At 35.3% G+C, this 27,804-nt stretch overlaps 1 protein-coding gene across 2 annotated transcripts; it reads right to left on the bottom strand.

Annotated features, from left to right (window-relative positions):
* Positions 1 to 1,094: 1,094 nt before the first annotated feature.
* Positions 1,095 to 27,571, bottom strand: LOC106651595 (FERM, ARHGEF and pleckstrin domain-containing protein 1). Of its 2 annotated transcripts, none has more exons than XM_023462290.1 (17): positions 26,962 to 27,571; positions 22,709 to 23,029; positions 21,028 to 21,132; positions 20,579 to 20,801; positions 19,966 to 20,089; positions 19,525 to 19,768; positions 19,301 to 19,461; positions 19,139 to 19,213; positions 17,381 to 17,523; positions 16,654 to 16,899; positions 3,400 to 3,773; positions 2,942 to 3,317; positions 2,764 to 2,873; positions 2,398 to 2,696; positions 2,204 to 2,331; positions 1,959 to 2,128; positions 1,095 to 1,888 (listed from the first exon to the last, which is right to left on the bottom strand). In XM_023462290.1, the coding sequence occupies exons 2-17, from the start codon at positions 22,862 to 22,864 to the stop codon at positions 1,574 to 1,576; spliced, it is 3,249 nt and encodes a 1,082-aa protein (XP_023318058.1). In that variant the 5' UTR covers positions 22,865 to 23,029; positions 26,962 to 27,571; the 3' UTR covers positions 1,095 to 1,573. The 2 variants fall into 2 exon arrangements, with proteins under 2 accessions (XP_023318058.1, XP_014225655.2); XM_014370169.2 differs by having other exon boundaries at positions 26,862 to 27,571.
* Positions 27,572 to 27,804: the final 233 nt, after the last annotated feature.

Genomic DNA, 27,804 nt, shown 5'->3' on the forward strand with positions numbered 1-27,804 from the left:
AAATATAAAATTTAAATACATCTTAACGTTAATCACATGATCTTGTGAATAAATTTGTAACAATTTTTGTTTAGTAAAATTCTCTCTCACTATTAGTTCATGTTATTTTTTACTATAGTTTTTAATATCATTAATAGGAAAGAAAAATTTGGGGCTATTTTTATTGTTACTAAAAATCTCAGAAAAATTATCAAATAATCTGAAGACTAGGGTTGGAGTTACCTCTTTGTAAGAATTTAGAACGCAATTTGAATGAGCATGTTTCTTAGTAAATTTTTCCCATAAACTCTTACTTTTACCTTTATAATCGTTGAAATTACTTAATAACCAAGAAAAATTATCTAACGAGACTTTAAAACTTAGGCAAAACTACATGGAATAATAACTCAGCTTCGTTTTGGATAAAAAATATTTTTCTTTTTTAGTTTTTAATGAAATTATGTAGGAGCACGTTTTCAATTAAAATCAAATCTACTTATAGATTACTGCTTTGAAAAGTTTCATAAAAAAGCGTTTTGCTGAAAAACAAAGTTTGTTATGTTATTCACGTATGTCTGAAATGTTTTTAACAAAAATACTACGACTTTCAGTTGATCTAGAAAAGTACCTTTTCTTTCGGCCCAAATTGTGTCAATATTAACTATTTTTGTTGATTTTTTATAAGTTATCTAACCGTTATGCTATATAATTAGCTCTACATGTCTTTCATGGGCATTTTTTATTTAATTATTAAATACTGTTAGGAAATAATAATAAAATTCTATCACAGAAGTTCTTGTATAATTTTTTTTGTATTGAGATATTATTTATAAATTATTTTTAAGCTCGTGAGAATTTAAAAAAAATCAAAATAAAATATTCACTTATTTTAAGTGGTTAGATCATTTTCAGACCAGAATTATCTAAATTCGTTTTTACCATTTATGAGCTGGATGCAAAAATATTTTTGAGATAAATTTAAGGTCAAGGCATGTTTTAACATGTGGGGATAAATTTTGCATTTCCCGAATTTTTTATTTTATAAGTATAGAACTAATAAAGTTATGAAAATATATTACATAATTTTTATTTGAAATAAATTTTGAACAATAATCTTTGCTGCAAATGATTTTTAGTTAATTTATTATATGTACAATTATTTTTACATAATGGTTAAGCTAATCACTTGGTGATCTTTGTACTTACATTATTAATAATAAAATATTTTCATTTTTTTGTTTACAAATTTTTTTTAAAGGTGAAAAATTTTTCAATTTAAGATCACGATTCAATAAACTTGTATAAATTCAAGTATATCATACAAACGTGTATTGTATATAAACGAAGTACTAATTTGATTAGCACAAATTGGTCTCTAATTTTATTTGCATATTCTATTCTATTATAATAATATAATTTTTGCCATAAACCTTTTTGACTATGTTCTTTATTTTAATTATAAAACATTGTGATCGTTGAAAATTCATTAAAAAATATTCACGACTAACAAGTAACGAAACTTTCGAATTGCGAGTACACTTAATCTTGCAAATATAGTTTTTTTGCATTTGCTTTTGCTAATGTTAAAGCGAGACTAGTTGGACGTTATATGACTTTCTTGTGTTGCACTACGCACAACTTCCATCCATCTTCCTAAAGTATAGTCACTTTCTGCTCTGAAAAAGTAAACGTGATTCTTGAATTGCAATTTGAAAACGAAGTCTTTATTGATTCCATCTTTTTCTGAAGGTTGAGAGACTGCGTAACCCAGCAAGGGTAAACAAGCTAGTGGAAATGGATCTTGATGAGATTTGTAGAAGAACAAACAGAAATTGGTAAAGACTACCCAGAGTTTTTGCCAACCATTGCTGTTTTTGAATTTGCGCAGTAAGAATCCACTTAATTGATTCTACAATAAATATAATGATTATTAATATGCTGAAGTTTGCTATAAATTTAATGGAAAAAAATCAAATTACATGGAAGGCACGGAGCTGATCGCTATAACTAACACTGGTATTGCGATGCCAACACACATGGACCGCAGTATTGCTTCTTTGCGAAGCCTTTGCACCGCCACAGCTGGAGTGCCGATCAATATCGCAACTGGTACCTCCCTGCTCGTTCATCTCGTCATTGGATCCAGCAACTATTCAATTTTTCAAATTAATCAAATGTACGATTTTATGTTTTCATCTAGACATAGGTAAGTTATGTGTCGTACCGCATGTTTTGAGATTACTATGGTACTGCGACGAGCTTTCCTTTGAATCGTTCAACAGTATCGCCTGATTCAAATCATCCAGCCATCTTTCTTTTTCTTTTTTGCTATTAGCGGCTACCGTAAGAGACCTGTAACAAGAGAAAAGATAGATGTGTAAAAAAAAATTTAATCTCGTTTTGATCTCAATGCCTTACTGATTTCCAAGGCAATGAATGACGAATGCAAAGTCAGCTCCAGTCTTGTTGTCATTTTCCTGGATTTTCATGTCCGTTAAAACCATTTGACCATGAACCTTGAAACACTGAGTGGATTGTTGCGGCACGCGGAATGTGTATAGTAAAACGTCGGAAAACAGGAAAAACATCCTTTGTTGAAAGCCTTTGCGACTGTACTTTTGTAAACAACCTTGTCGAATGAAACGTCGATCGCCTTGGAGTAAACTGTCAAAGCCATTTATATCCCTTTGTAATTCGCACAGTTGGACTTTATTTTCCTAAAGAGATAGAAAAACCTGGTGAGTCAGTGTTTAATTTGTTAAAAAAAAGAGAAATAAAAATTACCGCTTCACTGAGAATATCCAAAGCCCGTCGCAATGTGTCGCTTAAGCGATCTCTTGCTGACATGCAGTAGTCGTAATCCATGTGATCGTTTGAATAATAATCAGCTAATCCTGGAGGTAGAAGAATAAAAATTAATTGCAATTCGACATATTCATGCAAGACATATTAGTTCACTTACTATCGATAATACTATTATAATGGAACAATCTCTGCAGCGGCTTCATTAGAAAATTCGTCAGCGGCAGATAGCAGTACTTTTGTGCCTCGAAAACTCTGCACAACTGTTCAAATTCACGATCTGCTCTCATGAAGTACTCAAATTTTTCAATAGTCGTCAAGAGATTTTCAATATATTCATCGTATAGTGGCAGCATCTCTCTCAGAGTATTATCCAGAAAATCGCCGATATTATGAGGCGCGTTGCTTTCCCAACGTGTAACTCGTTCTTCCATGTCGCGCAGATAAGGTTCGTGAGCATCGGCCAAATTTTCGAGAAGAGTGACGATGCAGTCGTTTTCGCCTTCGGGTCTGTTAGACAGCTCCTCACGGAAATACTAAAACAAAAAGAAAAACAATGAGTAAAGAATCCTCTACGATTTGACGGAACAGGACTCTTATTTTAAATGGAGCACTCACCACATTAATAACTTCCAAGTCTTTCTTGTAAGTTCTTTCAGTCATAAGTAATTCCTTAGCTATAAAGTAGGCTTTATCTGTAGGCCAACGCTTTGTTTTTCGCACGTCAATGTCTTCAACGCTGGCCCCGACGATACTTCCATTTCTCACAGGTTTGATTGGAATTTCCGGTGAAGTTACCGTAACGATTCGTTCTACCGAAGACGTTGTTGAATTGGTGGTACTGCGATTCCAACTTCCATTAGTTAACGGCTTGCTGTAATGCGATACCGAATTTTTTTGGTCTGAAGTTTTGATCGGAGATGACGGTGGAGTCGAATGATGTCCGTTGGTTAAGATTTTGCTCTCATGCTTATCGAAATCCGTTTCATCGGCTGTAAAAGTAATATGGAGTTAGATATTTTGTATTTTATATTATTAAGAAAAAGGGAAACTATCGGGGGATAACACGATTTGTATAAAGTATCTAAATATAAGATAGGGACTTAAACTTAAAAGTTTTCTAATTTATTAAAAAATAAAAAAATAGTAATATCTACTTTAGGTATGAATTCTTCATTGACTACTGTTGAATTCACTAAACATAATAAAAAATCATAAAACGCCTAAAAATCTATCTTACATTTAATAATATACGTCAAATAATTATGCGAACATGTAAAACAACTGCTACGAATTAAAACCAAATGACATAAAGTGGAGATGTTCGGGATTTACTCACTCGCATTGAAAATCCATATGATCGACATTTCCAAAAAGTATAATTGTATAACAAAGTTCGATGATTACGAATTAGCAATTATGAAGGAACAGGAATCGTCAAAAATATAGTAAAGTAAAAAACTCAATTATTAAATTACGTACGGTAAAAGTAGGTATAATTTGAAAAAAATTAAAATTTGAGAATACAAATAAAACTGAAAGTCTAACCGATTCATAAATATTTTTTAATAAAATAAGTTTTTCAAACTGACTTTGTATATAATTTATTATATTATATATAGTATGTATATGAAGTAGATGTATCAATGATCAATATACAATTATAGATTCCCTAAAACTCAAATTAGTTTTTTTTCAGAAATTTTCTTTTCCTTCAATTTTATCATAACATACATTTATATATACCCTTTTTTCTGATTATTATAAAGTTTTTTGTTTTCAATCAACGATCGCCCAGGAAAATCACCACAAACTTATCAACGAATATAATAATAGAGTTGTAACAAGAGTATTACGTTATATATAAATTCATTGATTTTTTAATTGTTAAAGTTATCTTATAAATTCACATTCTTGATCTGAGTAAAACTGACATTCAATACATTCAATTATTCTCAGAAAATGAAGATATCGTTCGCGTAACATACCTGTCTATATTTTATTCATTTATCATGTTTATCAAATTTTTTTCTAATTTCAAGCCTCGTATTTTGCAGCTTTTTCTGCTCAACTTTAAAATTTTAATTCCTTTTTTCTGACATATTTATAACTATACTTCGTGCATTTAAGATTTGGTCTGTTTGAACAAGATCATGCCGATAGTATACTTGTAATTAAAATATCCCAAAATATCGGATAAGTAATGTTTTATAGACAAAAACTTTGACATTGAAATAACAAAGCAACTTTTTTCACAATAAAATCCCTTAACATTGATCAACCAATTTTTAAAAAATATATTATTAATTAAAGTTAAAAATTAACATTTATATAATTTTCGAATATCTTGATTTATAATTTATTATCTATAAAAAGATAGTTTTTTGAACAATGAACAAACAAGATCGACGAGTTTCCTTGTATGAATAAGTTTTCTTGCACATTTTGGAAGATGCCAGGATTGAAAGATGACCATTTGCAATATTTTGTTGTATTTACAACTTCAAGTGTCACTTGTACAATACCACAAGAGAGCGTCAATGATTTTGAACGCCCATTGACCTATGGCTTCAAATAAATTAAACTTGATCGATAAAAGACTCTTGGTTACTTTATGATGATTCTCACGCTGGATATCGATGATACACAAGCATCTACAATTTCCATGAAAAATGTTTTGCTATCATACAAAGCGACCGATTATATCGTAACATTAAGAGTCTTCTTCAAGAAAGTTTCCTCTTCGTCATAATTAGCTAAGAAATACTTGTTATCTAAATGTATAGCAATTTGGTAGATCATGCCTCACATGCAAGAAAATACATAGTCACTCACATTTATGTAATGCGTATAAGTAGTTTAAGATGAATAATACACAAGAAGTAATTTCTTATGTAACTTATCATAAGCTATGATTTGTAAATCGTTGAGCTCATAGTAAATAGTTTACTACGTCTAAAAATCGTTCAAAAATTTAATGGTTCAAAATATTTTTGGGTCATCGTTGAGATCAAGTTTGAACGAGTAAAAATATGTGCGAGAATATATTGTTAATATCGAAAACTCTTTCAAATACCTGATATAGATTAATAATTATAATTAAAATGCACGCTGTGGTTTGAAAACGTTTTTTTTTAATCTCACGTATCGTAATAATTTACAGAAAATAATAAGTACAGTTAAAAACAAGAAAATACGTAGCTGTGATCCAAAAGTCATGAATTGGACAAAGAGGAATAATTCATGACGAGTGGCAGTGATTGGCGATTACGATGAATTAGTATATTTTCAATATTTATTGAAAAATACGAACCCCTAATTTTTCAGAATTACGAAAAAGAAAATATTAGGAGTTACGGTACTTTTCTGTAAAAGGAGCGCTACGTAATGGTTCACGGGTTTTCAAATATTTGAAATATAGCTGAAATATACAATATGGATAGTTACAAGGGCAAAAGATCTTTTCATTGGCACAATTAATTTTCAACTCTACATACTCAATAACTAAAAGGGTTATAGATAGTATGTATAAATATAATACACAGAAAATTTCGGCGGCATTGTGGTATCAAAATTTGATGAAAAGTTCAAAGATGACGAAAAAAGTATGTAAGTTTGTACAAGTATATTTACCCAAAAATATAAAAATTATTTGGATTTTAATCTGATGAAGCATGATATTTTTACACGTGATGATGTATTGTATGAGAATTAATTAATGACTACTCCTGAAAATGTTTACCCGGGTGCATGAAAATGATCTATTCATAAATTTTATGCAAAACTTGAACCAATTTACAACACCTCAATTTTAAAAAATGTTGATCTCTAAACTTTTTTTACAATCAGAGACTGACTATTTTTAACACTTGTTTGAGTCAGCTGCTGAAAAGTTGTGAGTGAAAATGTAATGAGGGTAAGGGGTAAAAATGAAACTACTTGCGATTGTAATGTTAGCGAGAATAATGTGAGTTTTGATTCTTTACAATTCATTTCAGTGATTTCAAAAGTGTGATGTTGATAACGTAAAATGTGCAAATTGTCTATTTATGTCTAAATATATAGATAATATACGTATACAGTGCAGAATGATTGTGATGAGGATGGTGCTCGGACAATGCATTTATGTGACGAATCACGAAATGTTGCATAATATTTGGACTATACCCAGATAATAGTAAGAAAAAGACAGTAACATGTACACAATACGAAAAAAGAGGGGCGAAATATTGAAGAAATACGTTAACAGTTGATTATAGTTAACTATGGAAACGGCATTTGTCGAGGCGAATAATCGCAACGATGTACTGACAAAATATCTAAGTTCGTGCCTGTTTTCAATAATTTTTGACTCTTCATCGAGGATAGATGATAGGCGTACCGAGCGGTAAGAAGCGGTTTTTAAGGTTTGCCGGCGTTGCGTGAACCATTACGTTACGCACCTGCTGGTTCACGCGGTAAGGCATGTGCCAAGCCGGCGAGTTAACGTAGCCGTTTTGATAGTTCCAGCGGTTGTAATCACCAACGTCACCACCACCTGCCAAATAAAATGCACAAAACGATTCTTAACTGCACCAAAAAAATTCATTTCATTTGGACATGTCGGATACAAAAGGCTTTTATTAAGATATCGAAAAGCTGCGACCATCACTTTTGCATTATCTAGTTATTTAAATGAGAAAATTTAAATTCAAGATCTTAATAAGTTGTCGATGTATTCTTTTGAAAATTCCTTTCACAACTGTAATACTAATTTTGTTCCCCTAAATGTCCAAGGCTAAAATTATTATGAATTTCGCAACGCCGTCATGTTATTCTACATGGAGTATTGTGTTAAGATATCGTTGAGTTATAAGATACATCATTATTATATCAGTCGGTTTCTAATACTGCTGAAGTTTTGGTGTAAATTGTTCGAAGATGATAATTTTAATGCAAATTCAATTCATTCTTTTTTCCTTATATATACGGGTATTATTACATACATATTAAATTCAAATATGGTTTTGTACAAAAATAAAAAAGCATTAATGCTGTACATCGTTAATTTTAAAAATTTAGTAATTACGAAAGTTTCTCTATGGGGCTCCAGGGTACAATAGTACGAGGAGGAATTTTTGGCTTTAGCAGAACGTTGAAAGTAGTCATGGTGTTTATAACGATACTTTATAACAATAACAATCGAATATATCGCTTGAACTGACTGAAGTCTGAATGTGTGCTGCAATTATTCCATCACATTGATCAATGCTCGGTAACGGTTAATCGATTTATTTTATAGGTTCTCCTTTTCTATTATTGGTATCTTTAATCAATAATTTTGGAAAATTGAATAAATTCATACAATGAAGTCAACTAAAATAAAAATTATTCATATCAGTCTAAGTTATCTTGCGCAATTAGTTCGATACTTATATTTTACCTAACGATCCTATTAAAATTAATTTCAATTTCTCTGATTTCTATTTTAGGTAGAACCAGTTATATTCTTCATGAAACCATCAACGATTCATCGAAAGAACACAGATTGTGGAAGAGGGTAAAAAAGAGACAAGTTCATACTGTCTGATTTGTCACATCGTCCTTATAAAAAATGTATTTTAACGACAGTTGTATAAAAACTAGGCACGTAAGTAAAAAAAAGTATTGTTTTGATATACTATTATTGAATGCTAATCTCTATTCGTTTTCAAAAGATATTACTACATTATCAATCATTGATTATGACAAAAGTATTCAAAATGAATGTTTGTTGAAAAAATTTTTTACGAGATTCCCTTCGATTCATACAAAAAATAACGACTACAGTGGAAATCGTTCATAAAAGCCAAACGATACACCATCGTTATTATTTAAATTCCCTTTGGTTTTAATTTATTATATTTGACAGCGATGATTGTCGTTACTCATATAAACATATAATATTGGAACAATTTCCCTGTCGAAAGGATTTGAAATGTCAAACAACATTATACCGTTATAGAATGTTGCTTTGACTGAAAAATTCTTCCTTAAAATAGGCAGAAACTTTTTTTTAAAAAAGAGAATGATACCCAATCATTTTATTTTACAATTTTTAATAATAGTAATTGATTGCAATTTTTAAACATTTATACTTATATGCTGTGTTTAGTTCAATTCCAACGCGTAAGAGAACTTTAGGGCAAGTTAAAAACTATTAAATAAGATTGACTTTCTTTGCTTGTTAAAGTGAATAAGAATTATTCAATTCATTAAGGTATGTTGCAGTAGAATATTAAGTTATTCTCGTTATTTAGTAAACTGTGCAACAATCACCTACTCAAAGTGAATTGTATTAGCTTACTGCAATATTTAATTAATTGGCTTATTTTTGATCTTCGGGTAGTTCTTCTTCGTCGTCGTCTATTATATCGATGCTTGGCTCGGGCAATAGAGGAGGTGGTATGCTAGCAACATCAAAACTGGAATCTGTACTTGAACAGATTTTTCCATCTTTTACTTCAAGATCGACCACTACTCTGTGTCTTCTTTGCTGCTTTCTTCTTCTGAAAGCTGTTCGCTGACCTCCACGATCTGGTGTATGACCTGGACTGTCCATACTTGAAGAAGTATCTCCTTCACTCTGAGGACTTCGACCTGACGGATAAGGTAGCGTTTTTGTACGGATTTGAGCTTTGATTTGCATAGGAGGACTAGATGTCGTCGATTCTCCACTCAAACTTGTGGTCGAATAATAGGGCGTAGATTTAGCTCGAATAGGTACTATGATCGGTCGTTCAGTCGACTTGGTACCACATCGTTTTGGATTTTGCATTGGATCCGAACGAGCTCTATTAAAAGCATGTCTTTTCTGAATTTCTTCTGGAATATTTCTGTTGTCTTCGCAAGACCAATCTTCTTCTACTGATCTGGACATTGCTGAAAATCCAGCATAATTTTCATGCATATCTTCTGAGCTATCGCCTCTGTTAACGTCCATACGAACGTGATCTCCAGTGGAATATCGCATGGCTGGTACATTATCATATAATTGATCTTCATCTTCTTCTGGAATAGCTCCAGGAAGGTCCACTATATCTGGTAAAAGATCGTAATTGCGTTCAATATCATCATCTATTTCACCTCGAGTAAGAGTTATTCTTGGGGGAGCTATTTCAATGCTCTGGGTTGGAGCCGATGGAATTTCTTTGCTAATAGTCTGTCGCTGCATTTCATCAAACTGATCAGCAACAAATTTTCGAGCTTCGGCAAATTCATCATTAGAATCGAAGCGTTTATCTTCTTGAGTTTCAGATTCTTCAGGATAAGTTGGACTGTCCATCACTTGACACTTTGAATTAGGTCTCATACTCTTTTCACTTTTTTCAGAAGTAGTTGTATCACTTTGACTTTTTTCTCCACTCATGACAGAATAAAAGTGCTGAGGAATGATAGTGGTACTGCCAGACCAGTCCGATATTGAAGCACCCAAATCTGCAAGTGAGTTATCGTCCGATTTTGTACCCGAATACTGACAGAATTGTCGAACAGTAGTTGTCGAACTTGACCATTCAGACATTGATAATCCCGTGAGAGATGTGTCTTCGCTATGAGAGGAACCTTTATGTGAATTAGAACGAGGTCTAACAACCATTCTAACTGTACCATCAATAGTGGCCGATGAACTTTCTTCAAGCAGTGTAGATTGTAAATCATCATGAAGTGTATGATTTTCATCACTTGAATCACTATGACCATGCTGACCTTCAGGGGTATCAGTTGTACTGTCAGTTACTGTAACTTTGACAGCTTCTTCTGGTTTTATTTCCATATAAAATGTTTCGACATGGCTAACAATAGGAGGTTCGTACATATCAGAACTTGGCGGTGATGGCCAGTCCTCAGAGTTTTGGAATTTCAATCTCGTTCTACGACTTTTTGGAGATCTGCCATCATCTTCTCGACCAGAAACATCAATAGGGATTTCAGGCAGTTCTGAAGAAGTTCTACGGTCTTCTGACATAGAAAATATAGCCGCTGCTGATGGTGGATCAGATGAAAGAGATGGTTGATGGTCACTGGATATCAACGATTCGTCATCGAGGCTTGGAGATCTAGAGCTTGGTTTGAAAGAATCTTCCAAATCGCTTTTATCCTGCTCAGAAGTCGTAGATCTTTCAGATATCCTAGACAAAGTTCTCGATAGTGAAAAAGCGCCATAACTCGCTAAAATTTCTGGTCCAGGAACTGGATAAGGACCAAAACCACCCGGTATGTCAGTTAACTCATCTTGAAAACCAGGTTCTCCAGGTAAGTTGGTATCCTCATATTGGGATTGCAGTTGATCATCGTGTGGTATCCAACCTTCTTCTAAACTTGAACTACCAGAACTTTCAAGTGGAAAATGTCTCCAAGTTCCACCTCCAAGATCAGGTCTATATCGACCATGATAAACAGAACTACTACTACTTTCATCTTCTAAAGATGCTTCTTTTCTTTGCTCTTTTATCATTGCAATTTCCCGGCGATCGAGTATTGGTTGCACTTGCCCTATACCCATTGGTCGAGCAATCGAGCATGAGCTCGAATCTGGATCTTCTCGGTCAGGAGTCCAAGTATTGGTTTCTTCACTTCGAGATCGCTCCGTACTCAACCGACCTTTTTTATCGACACTTAATTTATTTTCATCAGGCTCATCCTCGGGTAGTTCTTCAGCTCCATATTCATCATCTTTTCGCATTTCTAAATATTCTGGTGTTAATTCAACTTCAACCAAAGTCTTTTCGTCGAGCTTATCCATACCATAATCTGGAGAGCTCATTCCACTTCCAATCGCTTGCATTTGAATTTGAGTGTCTAAAGCGTCCAAAGTGTCCTCGCTAGTATCTCCTGAATCTAATCGCTTTTTTTCACCAGGTTTGATTTCATAAGTTGCTGGATCTATGCCTACATCACTGCGATCTCTGTCATCATCGGAACATTCTTCAATAGAAATTTGGATTGGTGATTTAGCCATATCAGGACCATCTGGTGGATAATCCCCAAAATCAGTTAATGTTGCTTCTCTACTCCTTGTGGTTCCTCTACCTCTGGCGGGGCTAACAGTTACATTTGGCACATCATCTTTATCTTTTGATCTATTTTCTGTTTTTAATTTTCCCTCTTCTTCTTTGGCCTTTGATTTTTCTTGTTCCAATTCTTGTTTCTCTTTGATTTTTTCAGCTTGCACAATTTTCTTCACCATTTCACTCATTTTCTTATCTGATTGGATTTTTTTGAGAGAAAATTTAGACTTTGTAACATCTTTTTTGCCTTCTGTATTTGAATCAGAACTTTGATCAATATATTTAGGTTGTTTACCTTCTTTTATTTCAAAAGGTTCTTTTTTCATAGTTGTACTTATTATTTTGTTTCTAGTTTCAACATCATCTAATAATAAATCAGGACAAGGTCCTCCCTCATTAGTTTCAGTAAGAGGAGATTCTAAATACTGGGCTGATGCTTCTGTACTTGAGTGTGAGTCTGTAAAAATTTCTGGAATCGTCGTATGATCTGTGCTGTCCGATTTTTGATTTGATGAAGATTCTGTAAGAGACGGTTTGTGTTTTTTCAATTTACTTCTTTCCGAAGACTCAGTTTGCTTTGTTTTATCTTCTACTTTTTCACTGACATCGACAGTGTCATCTTTACTAGAAAACGCGTTTGCTGGTGGTAATCGATGCACTGATATAACTGGCGCATCCAAAGATTTAGCTCTTCTTTGAGAGGTAGGAGACTGCGTGGCAGCTCCTTGTCGTTGTAGAGCACCAATTCCACTGCCCTCTGATAATCCTAAACGAGCTCGAGCAAATAAAACAGGACTTTGCCCAGCTCTGCGTAAAACTACAGGAGATTTTTTAATTTCCTTTTTCTGGTCGACATTATCTTTTTTTGTCTCAGTAGGTTTTTCTTCTTGTTTGACAATATCAGAAGTTTGTTGCTTTGCCTTTTTCATTTCTTGAGATTTCTGTTGAAGTCTTTCTTTTTGTTTTGAAATGTCACTTCGTTCAATTACGATAATGTTGTCTGATTTTACATCTCGACTGCCAATTATTATTTTTTTCTTAGGAGATGCTTTTGGAGAAACTTTTGGCGATTGTCTTGGTGAAACTTTTGGTGAAGTCCTTGGTGATACTTTCGGTGATACTTTTGGCGACACTTTTGGAGAAACTTTCGGTGATACTTTTGGGGAAACTTTGGGAGAAACTTTTGGAGATACTTTAGGAGATATTTTTGAGAAATCAGATTTTGCTTTAACATTGGCCGATCGTTTTGGTGACACTTTATCTGAAGAATCTCTTCTTTCGGAGCCACTCATACTTTTAGTAATAATTAATGATTTTGGTCTCCCTTTTTCATTTCTAAAAGTATTAACAATTTTTATTAGTTCATCTTCTACAGAAGCGGACTTTGCACGTGGTTTTATTTCATCATCTCTTGAAAAAGATCGATCTGATAATCTACTAACTGATTTTGATCTTCCTTTTATTATACTTACTTCAGGCACTGTGTCAGGAGAATCAATAATAATTATCTCTTGAGGCATCTCTAATTTAAGTTTTGATTTATCTATTCGTGAACCTGAAGGAGAAATTCGGAGCTCTCTAGAGCCACTTTTTCGGAGTGGGGGCTTATCCCCTTCTAAAGATTTGGATTGTTTTTTGAAATCCTTTTTACACAAATCTGACTTTGCTTTCCTCAATTTTTTGGGAGATACATCTTGAGTAAAACTTTTGTTTTCTGCTTCTGGCGATAGCAGAGTATCGATCGGGGCTTTGTCTTCGGCTAATGATAAAGATTTAGATCGTATAGGTTCACCGTGTGGTCTCAACATAAATGGAGTAAACTCTGGGACTTTCAAGCAGTCTAATTCCAAATGAGGTTTTACAGGTACTTCGTCAAGGGGCAAATCAGCTATTGGCTCTACAAAATCATCTTGACCTGTATCAATTATTTTTGGCCTTTTCATGGTAGTACATTTAGATTCAATTTTATCTAAAATTTGTTTAGTTTTTTCTGGAATACTTGGTTTATCTAATCTTTTAGGTTTTGATTTTTTCGGCGAAGGAGGTGGTTTTGGCGAAGTTGGACCTGACACTCGACCTTCAAGTTCACCAGGATCATCAGTTGAATAATCAGTAACAATTAACTTACTCGGTTTTCGAACAGTAGCAATATTTTTCTCGGGAATAGGTGGCTTTTTCGATTTATCCGGTATTTCTGGAAGTGGTACATTATCCATATTATCTGATATTTTTAAACCTTCTTCTGCTGCACGTGCTTTTGATTTTTCTCTTCGCTCAATTTCATTTTTGATTTCCATCCCTACGATCTCATGAAACGATAAGCTTGGACTTCTTGAACCAGAATCAGGAGAACGTCTTTTTTCAAGTACGGAGATTATAGAGACTGTAGGATCAGTAGGAGATAAATGTTTTGGTGATCTAGTGTATTTCTTATCTAAGCTTTGAGATTTAGGCCCTATTGCTCTAGAAGATTCACCTTTTTCCTTACACTCTAAAGAACTTGATTTGGACGATTCTTTACCCAATGGTTTTTTTGAAGGGCTTACTTTTGGACTTTTATCCGGTGATATACTAGATGATAATTTTGAACTTAAGATACTTTTCAGTTTAGTCGACGGACTAGTATTGAGAACTTTCTTCTCAGGACTTGGGAGAACATTACGAGATTGATCTGGTGTAAGTTTCGTCAAATCAACAAAAGAAGCATCAGTTACTGGTTGCAAAGGCAATTTAGGTAAATCTTTAGCTAAAACTTTGGCAGCAATTTTCCCTAGCTTAGAACCATCAGAATCAGCCTTCTCGTGAGAAGCAGTACCATTCATCACGTGACGTTTATGTAAAGTATAAGGTATATCAACATTAGGTTTTCGTACTTGAATGCCATCTGGAGCAAAAGCATCTTCATCACCTGAGTCAGCTGGCGTAAGGTCGATCGACTTTTGGTGCATTAGCATATGTCTTTTACTGTTGGAGCCTAATCTTTGTCGTGTAGGATTGGGATCGCTCTTAGTTCTTTCGATCGGTGAATGGCTACGCGATGAAGGATCATCTGGAAATCCAACAACGTTTCCAGCGACTACTTTTGGATCGTATTCCGAAAATATTGCTTTGGTTTTCAAATTTTCTTTTTCAACTGGGGCACTGATCAAAGAATCAATTTTAGATTCAATGTTTTGTCTCACTTGACGTTCTTTTTCGCGACGTTCTGCTTCCCTTCTTGCTTTTTCCAAACTCTCATAATCATCTCGTTCTTTCGGCTTACCATGTTGACTTCTGTCACTTATGTGTATAACTTCTTTATAATCTGTACGAGCGTAATTGCTCTCAAGATTTTTTCTTTCTTTCTCTTCCTTATTTTTCTTTTCAGCTCTTTTTTCTTTTTTATGAATCTCGTACCTTTCGAAAGAACTCAGTCTTTCAATAGCAACAGGGTCAAAGTCGAAAACAGATTTATGTTTGTCGGCTCTGTCAGTACTTTTATTACGAGGACTTCGAGAACTACCGGAATATCGTACTTCTGAATATCTATAATCATATTCTGATGAAGGGCTACGCCCTGGACTTGATTGATGGCAGTGCTTTTTCCTACTCCTACAATCAAGGTTCTCCATACTTCGAGGATATTCGCGTGTATCAATTTTTTCTATACTTCCTCTGTAATCTCTGAAATCACTTCGACAACTGGCCCGTCTTTCTCGCTCAAAATCTAATCGTTCAAAACTTTGTCGTCTATTTGAAAGACGTTCCAAGCTGCGTCTTAATTCTGCATAGTGTCTCGTCTCCCTTGAATCAATTCGCTCCATACTTCGTCGACTACGTGAACTTTCTCTATCGCTTCTTTTGCGTTCTTTTTCATGCATTTTCGATGGATACTTGTCTGAAATGATTTCTGATTCTCTGCTTTTTCTATCGTCTACGTTTTTACTTCGATTCTGCCTAGTGCCCCTATTCAAATCGACTGGACTAACATCATCGTCGATTCGCGATTTTGGCTTCATGATACCCTCATCCCTTAATACTTCAGAATCAACGTGAGTGATTTTATATTTAGGTTTAAGATTTTTTAGTTCGTTAAGGACTGTGACTTTTTGTTGTTGAACTTGCATAACAAGGGGGTCCGGCTTATAAGTTGGCGCAACGTCTACCGAATTGGCGTGTCGTTTTTCAAACTTTCTTTCGATTTTAGTATTCGTCCGTTGGATACGCGACTCAGTAATGATGAAGTCGTTATCTACCGATGTTTGCGATACGGTATTCGTCATGTACCGATCATTGGGCTTGGTACCCCTAGAATTTTTAATGTCCGTAAGTACGTTTTTGAATAATTGCTTATCCGTAGACCTAATTGATTTAGTCTTAACAAAGGACTCGGTTTCAGGATCCATGAAGAACATTTCTGGTTCTATGCCTTCGTCGCTTTGATCCGACATTTGTTTCTGATGATCGCGATCGTCGTGAGCGCTCGAGACGGATTCGTTATCCTCGAACTCAGCCTCGCGTTCCAACAACTCGTACGAGTCGTGCGACAGATCGTCATGAGAAAGATCACCAGCGTGCGCCGAACCGTCGTGTCCTGACTCGGCGGAAGATGCACCAGGGTAAGAGCTACTATAAATTTTATCAGGCACAGAGTCTCGATCGAGCGAGTGAGGTTTTGTGCTTGAAGCGCTTTGAGAACGAGCAAGAATACCGTCGTAATCATCGTTATAATGATGATCCGAGTCATGATCAGAGTTAATAAGATAAAGTTCGCGACAGCTGGCAGATCGCTGCCAGGAATACTTATATAATACGGGCCTGGATTCCGGATATTCGGAGGGACTGCTGTTAGAGGGGCTGATACGACCTGTTGATGAAGTCCTGGCTTGCTGCAACTGCTGCGGCTGATGGTGGTTGACAGCATGAGATGCTGCTACCTGGGCCTGGCTGTAGGGCATAGCCGGGGAATGTACGTCGATAGAGGTGAGCGTCCGATAGGACGTAGCTGTGTCGTCGCGTCGGTGAGTCATCCCGGCTATCGAGGCACTCGTCGCAGTCATCGGAAAATCCAGCGTCATCGAACCGCATGACAGAGACAGAGCTGGTTCCAGGGCTAAAATCACATGGTTCGGTTACTTTTTATTACCTCTCTAAACGAATACTTCATAGAAATTAACGAGATGTATCCTCAATTAAATTTTTTATTTAAGATTTAAATTAATTTTCAGAGATTTATTTGGCTATTTTTATTCGTAATCTAAGAAGCCAATCGATGTATCTACGTAAAAGCTACTTTATAATCTACACTACAAGACGGCAACAAATTATAATTATTTACATGAATATTAATGTAATTAAAAACGAAAGAACTCGATGGCAATTCACTATAATAGATAAATTAATAGCTGTTCAAAGTTTTCAAAAAAATTGAAATAATACTAAATTTTTACATACTGGAGGAAAAATATTAATAAACAAAAATTAAAACTTGGAATTGAAGCGTTTTTCCTGAAATCTCGTTGAGTGTTCAGTGTTTGGTGTTGTTGCTCAATTTTTGCTATATTTTCTCTCGCTCTCTCTATGATGGTACTTACAAGGATCGCCGAGGGGCAGGAGGGGGTGGGCAGAGATGCTGGAGCTACCCATAAGAGAGCTGCTCGATGTGGCTCCACGATAGCCTCCCCCCTCCGAGCCCTGAAATGCCCTACCACTGCTAGTCTGCCGGAACGAATTGGACCTGCGAGCAAGAGAGAGTCAAGTTCAGCATCAGACCTAACAAGGCTAACACAAGTCTTGCTTTTGTTTTGGTTTTTTAATAATACTTTTTGGTTTATTAGCTACATCAAACCCTCCTCATTCTGTAAAATATGTCATCATACAATGTTTCAATCAATAAATAAGATCCTCATGCTTAAGTCACGACAGATCGGATGACCATGAAGAAAATTTATGATTTTTTAAAAAATATTTCAAGTAAGTGTATGACTAGTAAATATTACATGACGTAGTATAAGTAACGAAGTAAATATAAAGATTTATTACGGGGTTTTGCAATATAAATTATGTGAGTGAAAAAGTTATGAAAATTCAAATTCTATATATTTTTATCGAACTACTGCTATAAAGATGATTGAAGTATCAAATCACAATTTGGTCAATAGTTTTATCCACAATTAGTTTTTTCAAACAAGTTGTGAAAATGAGTACATAGTATATATGCACAACTACATGTAAATCGAAAATCGACGGCTATTGTATTATACATATTTATACATGTAAAATTAGTGAATGGTGATTTGATGATAATAACAATAACAATCATAAGGTTCGTTTTTGCTATAATTATTATCATTATAGTCGCCAGATTGAATGTATATATACGCCAATTAATTGATGTATGCAGAATCGGAGCAATGGAGGTTCAATATCGTATAGTAAGAATGAATGTATTTTTTGGTAATTAGTGTGAAATTGAGAAAGAGAATACGTAAGTTCTTTATATATACTTCAAACATAACAATGTTAATTTAAAAATTGACGGAGGGTACATATGGATAAGTAAATCACGAAGTCATTATAAATTTACTTATGCATATGGAACATGATTATTTGGGTATTGAAATCGTGCCTGATGGTGAGCCTGACTCCCGCCACCCTTTTTGTTCCAGGCAGGCAACACTGACATCGATAACAGGTTTTTAACGTATATATCAGAATGATCATGTGTGATGCAGAATAAAGAATAACAATAAGAGGAATAAAATAACAATATAAGTGAAAACAACGTTTTATCACACAATTTTCACACAGTGCAAGAAAAAATCAATACTTTGTAAATTATTTATTGATTATTCGATGAATAGTCTCTCAAGTTTTTAAAACGACAAACAAAATTCGGTTGTAAATGCAACGTGAAAAATCATGATATAATCAAAGTTAAAATTACGTATATTACAAGAAATAAAATTACTGAGGATGTTGATTTAAATATAAACAAGTGTTTAGTAAATCCGATTCATTAAGAACAGACCGAAAATTATGCTATTGTCAAAGATGAAATCATTGTTGGGTAAAAATGTACAAAGTCCGAAATTAACTCTTTGTCATGATACAATTCAGCAGGAGAAGTGAAGGGGTGGAGGGCATTACTCAAACTCATGCACTAGCTACTCGAGTACTTATAAAGAACAATATGAGATAAAATATATAAAAGCAAATCACTCAGGTGTTATAAAAAACCCGTTACATAAGTATTAAACCAAAGTTATTATTTTATATACTGTGTTTGATCAACATTAAACTTTCGAAGCGGCCTTAACAATTTGTTGCGATATTTGCTATTAATAGCTTACCTCTGGAACGTCTGTCTCTTCACGTAATTGTCACGCACGAATTCAACAATCTGTTTCTGAGTTTTTCCGCTGTACCTGGAAGTAAGATGAGAAGAAATGATTAATGATCATTCAGCTATAAAAATTTATAGATTTTTTTGAGTTTCTTCGATGTATACGTACCGAAATGACGATCCTCGACTTAGCACACGAGTTTTTTGTCGCGTAACTCGTTTGACTATCGAACAGCGGAAGAAGCCATGATTCTCAACGCATTTTTTCCAGAAGTTTTTGCATTCGTTGCGACCATCGAAGAAAAACTCCACGGTATCCTTGTAATAACCCTGTGAACCGATACACGACGTCAAAGTTTCGTGCCCAGTTACTGTATCATCGCGAGAACTTACATAGCCCTCGGGATGCAACTTGATGAGAAATTTTTTTCGCTTGAAGCTAATTTTTCGGATTTTAGCCCAGCTGAAGGTATTGATTTTAGTGGAGGCTTGAAAGACCAAAATTCCCATGTGCGCCACTGCCAAGTTCAGCGGCACTCCTTCGTGATCCTTGGCAGGATGCATCTTCATTCCGTACAGTTCGCAGCGTCTTGCCGTCTCCAATAGATTCAAGTCCGCCTCAGCTGGCGATTGGCCGCTGTATAGAGAGACGAAAAAGCAAAAGCAACGTTTCGATTACGTTCATAGATGTGCTGCACACTCGAGCCGCTTCCTGTTATTAGCCGATTTTGCGAGTGGCCGATCAAGGCCACGGTAATAAGCATCAACTCCTACGATAGCTAATTTACGGTCGAACGCAGCTCGAGCATCGCGTGGAAATTTTTACAAACTTACGCGTGTTTTTTGTGGTTCTCCATTATTTTGTGCTCGATCTCGGGATTTTGATGTGGCATGAATCGGTAGGTTGACAGATACGTGTGATCAGGATAGTCCTCGATGACGAAATCACCGCATTCAGCTGTGAATGAAAAAGAAAAAGCCAAAAGACAAACGATACATTAGTCGGGACTAGAGAGTTTTAGATTCATCATGTAATGCGACGAAATTGCAGCGTAACACGCGCACACATAGATGGCCGCATAATTTATGGTCGCGCAGTTCAGCTGCAGCTCTCGAGAGAGAAACCGTATGCGAAGCGGCCGAGAGAGTTTATAATAATGAAAGCCAAATGCTCACAATGGCCTTGCGCGACAATGAGCCAATTGTCTGATCCCCTCACGATGGGATTGGAGTATTAATCAAGACGTCTGCGCCCGCAGATCGCATGAAGCACACGATATCTAGCTTACGCACTCGAATACGTACGAGTATAGCTCGAGCACACGCGCGCATATCACGGAAGATGCGCAATTTTGAAGCTGCTTATTCGACGAAGCGAGAAAAAAGAAGACAAAGGCGCGCGTAAACGCGTCACGAGTTGGAGATTGAAAAATTCCTCGGTACGAACCTTGAACTATATAACTGGCCATGAGCGCTGCCGTGTTGTCGTTGCAGGACAGTACACCCTGAGCGAGATCGCGCTTTATTTGCAGGCAGAACAGGTATCGGGTAAACTCCTCCTCGAGCTGGGCTGGATCGGGCGTGTAGAACTTGACGCAGAACCTGAGGAGCGGGTCGACCAGCGACAGCCCCACTTGTCGGCAAACTGGTTTCTCGAGATCCAGCCAGTACTGAAAGGCCAACAAAAATACATTATGCTCGATGCTCTGTGTATGCAACTCTGATGGACGATGTACGAATTATTATTGCCGGTGCAATCTCGCCAAGAGGAGAAAGCGCACCTATGAACGCTATGCGTAATACGAGCGTGTAAGCCAAGGATACGTTATAACGTCTTTGGAATTTCTCATTTTTCGGCGAGCCGAGTAAATGATGCATTATGACATTTTTACCTACCTTCGTTCCATTGGGCTCCTGATACTCGAGACCGAAATAGTCCGCTTCTAAGAGATGCAGTTGTTTGCATACTTGATCAAACAGTACCCGTCCAAGTGCCTTCGCCTGCAAAAACGTAAATATACTGAGTAAATGTATTCACTGAGAAACAATGAAAAATCCTTTATGCTTATCTCAACGCGTTAAAGGTGATCATCTATAACAGTACCTTTAGCCAGGCTACACACAACTATCATTTATACCTAGGTGTAAACTTGAGGCTAAAAAAATCAATGCGTTACATCTGCTCTAATAGTTCATATAACCTCGATCTTACACGCGAGAATAAAAAATATATCGCTGATGCACGCATTCGTTGCAAGTTTGAAGGGACGATGATTATAATTCATCACTGACCCGGAAATACTGATAGAGATTAATAACATCGCAATTAAATTGCATTTTATTAAATTGCATCTAATCCTCATCGAAAAGAGATTGAAAAAATCGCCGGCGCCGTTTATATCGTTATGACGGGTAGATCGATCATTAAAAAGTCATTAAAACGCATAAATTATAGATATTGCTCTCAAAATCCACCAATCCATCACGCAAACTCATCAAAAGACACATAACTTTCATGTGATAAACAATAGGATATAAAAGAGTTTAACAAATTCCAACTACTTCACTGAGAAAAAGTTTCTTCCTTTTAAATTTTATGTTATTATTGCTTCAATGGACAATCATTTTGTTTATGGTTCATACTACGCAAATGTGCTTATTACAAATCCACATATGCTATGTTTTTAAACCAACGCAAATGAATCTGTGTGGGTCATTCATTCAATATTGTTGTATTCTTCCTGATTGCATAGAAAAACTTCATTTGTTTAGTACCACTTAGATTTGCCATCGAGACATGGTGTGGAAAATGTTACCTCGGTGGCATGTCCCGATCGAAAAATCGATTCTTTTTTCATTCACTCAATTTTTATACGTATTCATTTAATTACTGTACAACTCGATTATTTCTGTCTCTGTCTGTCTCTCTCTTTCTTTTTCTCTCAATTGCATTTTCGTTAAAATAATCTTTTTTTGATTTATTTAATAATTTGATCTAACGAAGAAACTTTCGATTATTTATTTTACGATTGCTTGAAAAGTTCAATGACATATAAAAGCTTGCATAAAAATAGTGTGAGTTTCACAGATACGTATCTTTACACAAACATTTTATGAAGCTTTTCACTCAGGGTCAAAAGGAGCAATGGTTAATTATGTAAATGCTACGCACTATGAACTTTTAATCGAGTTTATAATCCACAATTTAGTGGACTTTTTTGAATGTATGCGAATCTCTTAGGAACTAGTGGAATGCATGTATTTTGGATTTGTATACATCAACATGATCATTTTGTCAAAAAAAGGTTGAGTAAAATTTAGAAATATTTATCATGGATTCCAGATTCGTAAGCACAATAAAATGTGCAAAAACCATACAGTCCTTATTCGTAGATCAGTGAACTTAACAAGCTTGCAAAAATGTTAAGACTTTATTCAGATATAAGCTTGCAAGATAATAGCAAGATCTGCAACATGATTAATCTTACTTTACTGGGCTCAATTTTTCGGATAAAGATGTTTTCAGTCGATTTTATTCTCGATAAGTTTATAGCTTGATGGATTTTGTATGTCTTACCTGCACTTGAAATATCGTGATGGAATCGTCGAGCATCTGTATCCTGAAAGCTAGCATTTTGCCAGCTTTTCGGGGCGTAGCCGGTGGTGTACGACTACCACCGCCGCCAACGTCGACACCCGCTGGGCTCGAATGGCTGTGTGGCATCTTGCTCATCACGTATTTTTTCTCGATAAAATACGATCACCGCCGATGACGATGCCGACGTAGCGACTCTTCATCTAACGTAAACCGGCGATGCACCAATCTGAGTTCTCGTCATTGCTCGGACTTGAGCATCGACGAATATTTCTTTGGTTTCTTTCAGTTCTACGTTGGCATCTGTGGACAACATTTTATTTTTTTCTTTAATATTATTATGAAACATAAAACATCATTTCGTAAGTGTGAATCAAATAAGCATCAACAATACATATACATTAACGATTGGTAAAAAAACTAGTGAGTTTGTGAATTCAAATAATGTCCTTATTTAAAAGGATTTTCGAAAAAAAACGGAGCACGAGGCACACCCCAATACAAAGAAAATCGATTTTTCCAACGTGGCACTCGTAACATACATACAATGTGCTTGTAATATATAAGTAGGTTCGTAAGGTTCTGTCGCGAAAAATCGATTCGAAGGGAATGGTTGACTTTTTCAGGGGTATGTCTACATTGAAAAACCTATGTATTTACAATAACTTTATTTGAGAGGTACTCGGTCATTTTAATTCAATGTACTATTGAATGATTTACTTTTTTTACTCTGCTACCACATATTAAAATTTTATTATGATGATATGAAAATCACATAGAAATCATATGAGGGATGTTCAAGAGACCTTTACGATCGCATTGGTATAATAACGTAATTTCATACGTGAAATCATCCACTATACATAACGATACGTATTATTACATTATTACATGGAAGTAATTATCTAATCTATTATTATGAAATAATTAATATAGAAATATAAATGTATTTCTTATTTGCTCTAATCAACACTTCTATCGTTATTAAGAGTTCTTAAAAAATGAATAAGCTGTTATAAAAGTTTCGTGTCAACAGTAAGAAATGAAGACAATTGACCATTTAATAACGTGTTATAAATGCGGAAATTAAATATTACCTTGAATCATGCTTAAAAATTTTTTCGTTCTTATATAAACTCAGTGAATATTAAAAATACACAAGCGATCTATTTATAGATTTTGATGTTATAATAATTACAAGTATTGTCAAAATATCAATTTTAATGGATATTAAAATACATTTTTATTGAACTGAAATATTTTTAAATGGCTAATAATTTATCTCTTAAATGGCTGAGCTGATTAGAAAAATCTTTGATGAGCTTTTGTTAAGAACCAATTTTTATACAATAATTTACCACGTTGGTAAGAAAAATTAAAAATAGAATAGATAATCATAGAATATTGTAATAAAAAAATTACACATAAATAATAAATGAATCAATAGAAAAATAATGGTTTACAAATTGATTTTTTGATTGCCCTTTATTAGGTATGCCCTTCAGTACCTTAATTGATGGGAAGTTTTTTGTCCGTAGTTTATTACTAACCAACTTATGAAGCACATTCAAGACTTTTGTGATACGTCAGATTTTCAGAAAAAAAATTCCCTCTTTGTAAGTGCATATATTCAATCTCGCAAGTGTCATGAATCAGTTTACTCAAAGTGCAAGGTATTTGAAATTAGACACTTTCTGTAAATATTTTTCTCGACTGTCTTGGATAAATATTTTTTTTTTTATGTATCTGATCAGTTTCAATACTTCAGTTTTCTTTTGACTGTGCATTTTCAAAAAGTACTTCTTGTAAAAAATGCAAAAAAAAAAAAAAAATTAAAACTTTTTACAAGCAGAACTGGTGAGGTATGACTTTGTTGTTTTATTTTTCATACAATTTTTGACGCGCATCGCGCGCTTTTATTGCAATTCAATTTTATGTAGTTTCAATTTTCGACGTAAATTTCGCTTTTTTTATTGGAATTCGAGTCAAAAATTGTTCGACCTATCAGATGCCATTTTAAATTGTTTTATTTATATACACTTTTTATAACTAGATTTCAAGACATTGACTAAAGTTAATAAAGATTACTTTGAAAGAATAAACCATTTTTTGCAACGATTTTAGCATAATACTAAGAAAAAAGCTAATTCATCTGTACTGGTTTTCTTTCTAATGTTTTATCTTTAACACTTGAATACTTTATAAGTCTACGAATTTTTCATGCGCGTAGCTCGGTCTCTCTTCAATAATTGACCTTAGATATGAAACGCATTAAGAGTAATTTTAAAAATTTGTGTATTTTTTGCTCTGGCTGATGTCTTGTTATTGGATAGTACGACTGGATATGCTTTTTTTCTACCGCATGGAAGAATGAAAAGTGTGACACAGTGATAGTATTGAAAAATTGGACCGCAGAACCGATAGTATTTTCTCACAATTTGAACATATTTTTATACATCGAAAACGCTCGTTGTACAAAGAGTACTTTTTTTACTATCCCATCTATTTCAACTTCGAATGCAATGTAAGAATAAAACCGTGAGTATTCTTTTACTTTTATTCGATTTGCTGAAGCGTAAAATATAATATAATGTCTCAGTGTGGCCCAAACCTGTGATGTGTATGTATTTATGGTACGAGGATTAATATTTCACCGGAAACGTATCCGCTACTGGTGAGACATATTACACGTTTTTTCCATCAAATTTAGATTTGATAGATGTAAAACAATATCTCGTTAATTCAATCTCTAGTATGAAGCAGAATTCTTACCTCAAAAAGATCTACCAACTATTTGCCCTGATGTGATTATATTTTCCTATCAAAGAATTTGTTACTCGTGCACATAATTCATAAAATATAATTGAAATATTCAGGAACATTCTTATGTAAACCCATTTCATTGTACTTAAATTATGTAACGCGTCCGCGTACACTTGTGTATTCGTGAGTTGTACTAAAAAAAAGAATGACGCTCGATACACGTGCAAACGGAATACATTTTTTAATTCATCATACTGTAGTGAACGTCCAAACGGGCTTGAATACAAAGTTAAACTTTTGTCTTTTTTACTTCAACTATTGACTGACCTACTTGAAGAAAAGTTCATCCAGCTACTACATTGAAATAGATCCCGTCGTCGGGTGTGAGAATTCATTCAGAACGACATAAATTACTATCGAACATTTTTGTTGTGGAATTTCATTAAGCATAGCCACAAGCCCTCTATCGTTCAAAAAGTTATCCGCTCCGGGCGTGAACTTTGCCAACTCGAAGTTTATGATTTAAACAAAGCTGGTGCGTGCATTAGAATGAAAAAATCCGCGAATAAATCAAAGCGATTGCATCAATTACCTTTTCTTTCTTAAAAGTTCATGGATGCTCGAAAAAAATCATTGACATTGCGAGAAACTTGTTTTTTTTTTTTATAGTTTTCAATATAAAAATTGTATATTTTTCAAATTTCACAGTTTATAACAAGTCTCGAAAGCATGAAAAACACAAACTTTCCAAGCTACATTCGGGCTTTTATCCGTTCTAATCTGTTTTGTATATTCGAATTGTAATTTAAATGGGTGCGCGCGAATGCCGAGTGCGATGCTTTTGATAGTCAAACAAAATCAAATACTTTCGAGTCGGAACGCTTAATGTCAGAAAAATAATCTCGTTAAAAGCCGACCCTTGCGAAGACGTAGATATAAAAATATCAAAAAAGCACGCGCAGAGCGAGAGAGTCAGAGTTGAGCGAGCTCTGACCCTGCGTATAGCTTCGATGGTCGCATCGATGTATATATTCGCAGACTATTTTTTTACGAAAAAGATGGAAATAAAAAACTTTCGATCTCTTTCTCTCTCTCTCTTCCTTGGAAGATTTGGCCAAGTTTAACATACAGTCTCGGATATACATAGATTGAAGCACGACGAGGCATGAGAAAGATGCGCAGCGCGCCGCGCCGCTAGAGTTCATTGATCAGAGGAGCCCTGGCTGTGCTTGCTTTTGGCGGCACACGCCTTTCTCTCTATTTCGCTCTCACCGAGCACGCATATACGTATATATATCTTCGCACAACGCTCGCGCACACACACACACTCACACACACTCACACATAAAGTTGAACACTTGCTTTTACTTACGCACACACGTAGTCGCGAGGATTCTTGTTAGCGCGTAGAAACGATACGAGCGAAATTTTTGAGAGGAAAAAAACGATTAATTTACATAAATGAATCGTACTCTGCTGAATATTCCATAAAACTCGCTTGGACTGCTGGTGCTGCAACACCGCTGCTGCTGTGCCACGATATATAACTATATACTGTCGATGCCACTCCGTGGGAGAGGGAGGCGGGGCTGCTGCTGCTGCTGCAATGCACAAGCCAAAGATGCCTCCTGATTTTTTAAATTTTTCCTACGGCTCCTTTATCGCGGCATAAAAATTTGTCGCACTATTCACGGATCACTCGATCTAGTGCACTCGTTCGCTGCGTCGATCGCTGGGAATCGATTCGAATGCGTCGATGCCCGCACGTTTGAAAAAAAAACAACAAATAAAAACACAGAACGACACACAGCAACACAGGAGGCAAGCACACGCCCGCGAGGCTCACATTACGCACTGGTGATTTAAAAATTTAAATCATACCACTGCTCTTCCTCCCGCTCGAGTCATCTACTATTTATATTGTAATGTATGGGCATGTAAATATATATGCATACTAACAACAATTGGTGTGCAAAGGCGAGCGAGCGAGCGAGTGAGAGCAATGCGCGTTGGCTGCCAGAGCAGCGATACTGTGTAAACTGATGTGCTGCCCGACTCTCACACGAGCGCAATATAGCCCCTCTCCGGACTCCGGAGCGGCTCCGACTCCGGAACGCGGCTCCAGCTCTACTCCGTCCGTATGCCTCTCTTATGTGTGTGAGTCTACACTCAAGCGCGCGCTCGTACACACACGCGCGCGCGCGAGCGCAAAACGAGTGCAACAGAGACGGAGTCAAATAGAGCCAGTGGTGCGCAGTCGATTGATAATGTTTCTCTACGTATATACATACCCTTACTGACAGACGCACACAAGT

Source organism: Trichogramma pretiosum, unplaced genomic scaffold (assembly GCF_000599845.2).
Source record: "Trichogramma pretiosum strain Unisexual culture from Peru unplaced genomic scaffold, Tpre_2.0 scaffold9, whole genome shotgun sequence".
Lineage (NCBI taxonomy): Eukaryota > Metazoa > Arthropoda > Insecta > Hymenoptera > Trichogrammatidae > Trichogramma > Trichogramma pretiosum.

Coding starts and splice junctions, on each gene's coding strand:
- LOC106651595 (XM_023462290.1), bottom strand. CDS start 22,864: ATGAGCAAGATGCCACACAGCCATTCGAGCCCAGCGGGTGTCGACGTT. Junction 21,133..22,708: donor TCACGATATTTCAAGTGCAG/GTAAGACATACA, acceptor ACGTTTTTGCAG/GCGAAGGCACTTGGACGGGT. Junction 1,889..1,958: donor ATCAGCTCCGTGCCTTCCAT/GTAATTTGATTT, acceptor TATTTATTGTAG/AATCAATTAAGTGGATTCTT.